The sequence below is a fragment of the Vespa crabro genome, chromosome 2, assembly GCF_910589235.1.
Source record: "Vespa crabro chromosome 2, iyVesCrab1.2, whole genome shotgun sequence".
Lineage (NCBI taxonomy): Eukaryota > Metazoa > Arthropoda > Insecta > Hymenoptera > Vespidae > Vespa > Vespa crabro.
This window is the reverse complement of record NC_060956.1, coordinates 17,550,999-17,558,498: the sequence shown is the minus strand read 5'-3', so window position 1 is coordinate 17,558,498 and position 7,500 is coordinate 17,550,999. Positions and strand designations below refer to the sequence as shown.

Genomic DNA, 7,500 nt, shown 5'->3' with positions numbered 1-7,500 from the left:
AAGAAATATTATATATTATTCGTTTTTTGTGACTGTGATGATTAGCTTTTGTTTTTATTTTATTTTGTTTTGTTTTGTTCTTATTTATTTTTTTTTTAAACCACTAATACATTATGATAATAAATCGAATGAACGGAGATTATTCTAATATATAAAACTTACGATGAGATCGCGATATAATTAATATGTCTCTCGTTTGTTATGAAATAATTAAAAAAAAAAAAGAAAACAAAAAAAAATGAAAAAAAAGAAAAGGAAAAAAAAGAAGAAAGAAGAACTTGTGTTTGTCTACGATCTCGTGTTTGGTAAAGAAATTGGTTCTGGGGTAAACTGATCATGATGGAGATCGAAACGACGGTTCGAAGGGCACGTTCACGTGTCTAAATATTACCTACGCGTTTTTACTAATTCTCCATAATTACTCAAGGAACTTTTAGTATAACGAGGAGCGGTAAACACGGTTAATCTCTTTAATACGGGCTACGGGAAAGACCCTTTAATATCGCATCACGGATCGATGTTACACGAGGAATAAATAACAATATGTATTTGCCTCGTTATTATACTACAGTCAACGATTCTTGTATGAAAATATGTACACACATACATCATGCACACACACACACACACACATACACACCATGCACATATATATATATATATATATATATATATATGAGTTTTAACGAAGGAGATATCTTGCGGTTTCTAGCAACATTCCGCCATTGTTTCCGAAAGGGCCAGTCATAATGAAATTAGAATCGTGAGTGTTTATCACTATTCCTTGCAATCGAGAAAATGCGATGTGTGTGCGACTTAATTGCTAATAACATTCTCTTTATATATATTATCAGTACAATCCCATTGATTCAAGAATTTGTTGTTTAATTATTATTATTATTATTATTATTATTGTTATTATTATTATTATTATTATTATTATTATTCTTATTCTTATTATTATTATTATTATTATTATTATTATTATTATTATTATTATTATTATTATTATTATTTTTATTATTGAGTATATATGTAATATCGGTCTATGAAAATGAAACAATATATAACAAGGTATCGTTGCGTTCAATTTATATTTACCTTATTCCTTTTTATTTAACGAAACGTAAATAATATATTTCTCAGTGATGACGTAACGTTCTCTTATAACACGGCATTATTAGTGATCCGTCAGCATTAGAATCAAAAAGAAGGGAAATAAAAATCCATTGGGCTTAACCACTACTTTCTTTCTCTCTCTCTCTCTTTCTCTCTCTCTCTCTCTCTCTCTCTCTCTCTCTCTCTCTCTTTCTTTGTTACGTATATATATCTTTCCTTCTTTATGACTCGAAAAGGCACGCAAGAACCATTTTCTAGGATCTCCCTCTCTCAGGAGGGCGAATATTCGTAGCGGTATTGTTCGTGGCACTCGAAAAAGGCACCCCCTACAGATTTGCCTCTAATCGCGAGAGATTTTCGTAAATCGATGGGGCAACCGAAAACTGGCATGGTTTATGGCTAATTTGAGGAGTGGCTTCTCGATGATGGGCTACATCTGTCGGATGTATAGATTCGAATTGATCGCCCGTGAAGCAGAAAGAGAAAGAGAAACAAAGAGAGAGAGAGAGAGAGAGAGAGAGAGAGAGAGAGAGAGAAAGAGAGAGAGAGAGAAAGGGAGGATAAGGTAGCGTGAGGGGCGTGGGGTAAAAGGGAGCCACTAAAAGTTACGAAGCGAACAATACGTATTTATACGATTGCGCGAACACGTTCCCTTTGTTTTCGTTAGATTCGAAACTATATCGAATTACAGAAGGGACAAAGGGGTGTAAGTGACGGGAGGGAGAGGTTGTGTGTTATATAGGAGGGAGAATGGTCGAAGCGATAAATTACATTTCAGTTCGATTCCATTCGGAGAGGGGGGAGAGAGGGTAGATATTTTGCGTCACGAACGAAATCGCTCGCGTGTTATTCGTAAATCCTAAATTTCGAGGGAAATAAAAATCGATTATTGTACATATACGATAAGATGCGAAGATAATGATTTGATGGTTATCAATCCTTCTCTTATTTATGATTTTTATATATAAATAAGTACTTGCATATTTCGCGAACTTTTACGAACATTGAGAGGTATTAAAATGTTTCCTTTTGTTTCTTATCTGTCGCAGCTTTGGAAAGCGGACGGGCAGCAGTGCCAGGAGACCCAACGAATGTTTCGTCTTGGAGCCCTCCGAGATGATCGTCGTAAGTATATTCTTTGTGTTTTCTCATCGCGCTTCAAAAAATGAAGATTACAATTTTCTTCTACCAATGGAAAATGGAAAAAAGATATAGAGATAGATAGATAGATAAAGAGAGAGACAGAGAGAGATGGAAATAAGTGCGTATTATCTGGTCGCGAGCCAGGATATTATTTTTAAAAGTTACGAAAAGGAAATGTCTTCTGAAAATAATTCGAAATCGATTTCTTTCTTTTTACATCGTTAGAAATAAAATATTATCAATTATATAGATATGTATATGAGTATACATAGGTATCTATATAAAAAGAATGTCGAATGTATTTTATATACTTCACATAGAAACTTTTCGATATGAAAGAATTTTTTTTGTCTTTTTTCTTTCTTTTGCTCTTTTTTACTTTTTTTTTTGTTTTGTTTTTGTTTATTTCTCTCTCTCTCTCTCTCTCTTTCTCTCTCTCCCTCTCTCTCTCTCTCTCTCTCTTTCTATGTCTGTCTTTACTTTTTAGATCGCATCGGGCAATATCTAAAAATATGAATGCACAGGTGTTTCCCTGTGAAACTTAGAAACGATGCATTCACGAGGAACACGAGTGACGATATCGCATATCGAAAGACAATGTCGGCCAGACTCGAGATGTTACGCGGTAGAGACAGTTAATCGATAGTTTGTCTCCTGTTGTTCTCGCTGTGAGCTTTTCAAACTGTGTACCCATCTCAACTCTTTCTACGGTACCATTAAAAGGAATCATTATTTAAATAAAGCTTGGCAGAATTCGCATGCGATATCGTGTATAACTTCTTATGTACAATTTCATAATGACATTAATTTTTTTATCTATTACGAACGTTAAAGTTTCTCGAATTTCTTTCCTTCCAATCGTTTCTTTTCCTTTTCGTTTTCTTTATCTTTTGTTTATTTATTTATTTATTTATTTTTTTTTTTTTTTTTAAATTTTTCTATTCGCTTAAACGATTTCATTAATTGCGTCAATATATGTCTCCGAATGTAAATAAAATATATTTCGTTTTATCGTAGTTCAATCTCTCGCGTGAAATTCAGCAATTTGAATGAAGATAGAAAAGAGATGAACGAGGGAAAGTGCACAATATCGTGAAAGTGTAATTACGATTTTGAAATTCACGGAATATCTTTAAACATTTATGATGCCTCGTCGTCGTTGTTTAATCGAATTCGAAATTTTAAGGGGAATTATCGTGGAAATAATTTTTTGTAACTGGTCTTTAATCGCTTTAGTTTTCTCTATAATCTTGAACCATCGAATGAACATACTACTCCCTATATCGTGCTGCCACCTTCGAAAAGAAGAAAACTGTATTATCGACGGCCCGAAGAAAGCTCTTACGTTAGTGTGTCGGGCGGACAATTAAATTTATTAATCCATTTCAGTTTATCGAAAATTAATAATGACGATCGAGACCTTAACTGAGCTTTAATGCAGGAGGGCGATAATTAATTACACGTTGAATACAATTTTCTAGATTCACGATAGATCCCGTTTCGTTACGTGTTCGATCATTTAATAATAATTTTCAAACAAATTCATCGTCACAATGATCATCATTTATCGATTAATAGATAAATAAACACGTTACACGTTATAATTTTGTTTTGTAAATAATATCGTATTATTCATTTTAATATAATACAATTTAATTGTGACGCGGACAGGATAAGTCTGTACAAATACGCTTCGATACAAAATGAATTGTTTTAACAAGATATAAATTAATGTCCATTGTGTTTATTTATACGATATATATATATATATATACACGCATACGCAGGTGTATATAAAAATATGCATTTATTTGTAAAATGCATACTGCATATGCATGAACGTAGATATGAAATGTGTACAGATGCATAAGGCGCCTCTCACATCATAGAAAATGAATCATATAACTTCATATCCTGGTTCCGGCGAGATCCGTGTTATCGGGTGACAACCCACGATTGATAAGACGTTCCAAACTAATCAATAAAAATGACCGACTGAATGAGTCAGCAAGTCGATCTTCTGGTTATGCATGCATTTCCTTTTTTTTTCTCTTTCTTTTTTGCGATAGCGAAGGCGCCAAAGACGAAGTTGTTGTATTCCGATAGTGAACTATGAGCTTGGAAAATGATCGAGAAGAATGAGAAATAGATCTAAGAGAGGATCGGAAGTCCTTCTCTTTGATATCGTTTGTACTCCCGCGTATTACGTAATTCCTATGTTACTCGTATTATCCCTATGTACATACATATATACATACATACATACATACATACATATATACATACATACATACATATATATATATATACATATATATATATATAGATAAGTAGTAAGTGACTTCTTATGTCTTCGTTTTTTATTCCTCTTATCTCCCCTTACGTTTCTCGTCTGTCTCTTATTAGTTTCGATAACTTATTTATTAAAAAAATCTGTTTATTTTTTGACGGCCATCAGGTATCGTTCAACAAAAATTCCTCTTCGTTTCTTTAGCTTTGAATAGATTTATCATGCCGAGGAAAAAGAGCGAATCAACTTACGCAAATACATTGTACTGTTATTATCCTATATGTATAAAAGAATAATAACACATAGTATATATGAGAGAATATCTGTATATATGTATATATAAAAAGAAAATGTTTATATAAATTCACGTTCTAAAAACAACAAAGCAATCCGGTGGTCGCTCGTTTATATTTAAAGCGACGGGACATGTAGCGATCAAGGCTATCTTTGCAACGGCCAAATATTCATTCTTTTGAGTTTATTTACATCGAATTATACTGAGAGGAACAAAAGCGGATGATCTATACGGATTAAATACGTACATTTGATACGAAAAAATCTCTGTTATTTGTCTTTGAAATAAAATATATATATATATGTATATTTATAATAAATATGTATGTATTGTATATAAAGATCGAATATTACTTGTGACGAAAGAGAGATAAAAAATGTAGAAAAAGAGAGACAGACAGACAGACAGACAGACAGACAGACAGACAGAGAGAGAGAGAGAGAGAGAGAGAGAGAGAGAGAGAGAGAGAGAGAGAGAGAGAGAGAAACAGGACACAGTTTGTCACAGTTTACTATATCCCACCAAAGGTTCATGCATGCCCTCCGGCAGCTTTGTGACCTGCTATGAATTTAACGTGTGACCTTTAACCTTACTATCTCTCTCTCTCTCTCTCTCTTCTTGAATCACCTCTGCAATGGGTTTATTCCAACTTAAGCTTCAAATTGGAATAAATCATTTCCGTAGTCGCGTCGGACCAGACCCGGATATCATGTCTTATACCAAAAGCTATATCGCTCCAGGAATTGAATTTATGACACGTTCGTTTAGTTTGCCCAGAAGAGGCGAAAATGTATGGAGAACAAAAGAAAAAGAAAAGACAAAAAAAAAAAAGAATAAAAAAGAAAAAGAAGGAACGACGAAGGAGTCGAGAGATCGATGCAAATTGTTAAAATCAAGGTGTACCTTCGATTTCGTATTTTCAAGTCTCATCGCTTCGTATTGATATACGAACAGACGTGTTACGTAAGAACGAGAAGTCGTCGTCGAATAATCTTTATTTCGATCGTATACAAAATGAGAATCGAATTTTATATGAACCAGCATATATATATATATATATATGTATGTATGTATATGTGGGTGTACGTACGTGCGTGTGCCTTTCGTATTCGATCTGAGTTTAATGAGCGAATCGTATTGTTTGCCTTTTCATTTTATCGGGACTTTAGCTTCCTCGCGATTAAGGTCGAGATAGTAAAACAGTTTTGTTGACGTTGACACTCGATCTGAATGGACCGTTATCGTTATGAGAGTATGTTTCTCACGAGTATAATTATTTTGGCTCGAGGATCTGAAGTCCAAGAATCAGTAGTTTTCAATAGTTCATATACAAGGGGGATGAGGGTGGAGGAACATCAATAAATAGGTATAATTTATAATCAAATTATATCGTTATCATTGTCGAAATCTTGTTCTTCTTTTGAACGTCTTTTGGACGTTCCTTTTGTTTAGATCTCCTTGAAAAAAGAAAAAAGAGAAAAAAGAAAAAGAAAAGAAAAGAAAAAAGGCAGAAATACTAGAGCATCAAGTGACGCTCACAGGATGCGGGCATGTATATATATATATATATATATATATAATTGTATAACCGTTGTATTCGCGTTCCATCTATCCTTCTATGCAGCGTTATGTATTTCCTTACGTGAAGTTTATATATGTGAGAAACTTATCGGACCCCAACAAAACGGACACCAGAGGCGTCTCGGCATACGTCATCGTCTGGCCAGCCTCGGAACCGATGACGTTTATCGAGCATGCATCATCGTCTACTTTCCGCTTGGATGGCCCCCTTCAAGATGATGATATACTTCATTTTCTTTTGTTTACAAACGTTCTCGTGATCTTTCTCGATGCATTTATATATATACATATATATAAATATGTATAAATTCACCTTCGTTGAAAATTGTGTCCGTGTTTTTAACAATAAGATCGTTTCTCTCGTGTGTCTCTTTAATTTGACCTCCGTTTCGTTCAACCTGATTACCCCCTAGTTTCTTCTTTACCTTATCGTTCCATCGGATCACCTTCGTTAATAGAGAAGAAGGATAGTTTATTCTAGCGAAAAATGTAACAAACGAGAGACACGAATATATTCCTGAAAACAGTTTTGAAAAGTGGAACGTATATGCGCTTTTATCGTATCTAAACTTGAAACGGGAATAGAATTTCTCTTTTGAGGTGTTAAAGTTAAAGAGCTTCTCGGCTCGTCGTTCTTTTTCTATATGTGACATAAGTTTGACAATTTTGTCAATATTCGAGTCCATGAATTTTATAATATCGTTTAATTAAATCATTATAATCTAAAATTATTATTATGAAATGTTAAAACTGATTTGATTGTTATTATTAATCTTGTACGTTCGATCGTGAAATTTTGTGCGACTTTACAAAGGATAAACGTTAAATACGCCGTCATATACGTAAGAAACTTATCAAGTGGACGGTCAGAAATATATTCGTCATGTTCGTTACAACCATCACTTATGAACATATGCGAATAAGAAGCGTTCATCGTAGCGAAGAATCCTTAGATAAAATCTTAGAGTTATATATATGTATGTATGTATGTATGTATGTATGTATATGTATATATTAGTTAGAAGTCAACCTTCGTATTCGCATTTCCCGGTTTACGATCGTGTAAAAATTC

At 33.6% G+C, this 7,500-nt stretch overlaps 1 protein-coding gene across 10 annotated transcripts in view; it reads left to right on the top strand.

Moving 5' to 3' along the window:
* The window catches only part of LOC124421970 (rap guanine nucleotide exchange factor 2-like), a 125,863-nt gene that overhangs the window by 88,009 nt on the left and 30,354 nt on the right, over positions 1-7,500 (top strand). For all 10 annotated transcript variants that reach the window (XM_046957778.1, XM_046957775.1, XM_046957776.1 and 7 more), the window contains one exon: positions 2,169-2,244. In XM_046957778.1, coding sequence (XP_046813734.1) covers positions 2,169-2,244 — 76 coding nt within the window. The remainder of the gene's footprint in view (positions 1-2,168; positions 2,245-7,500) is intronic.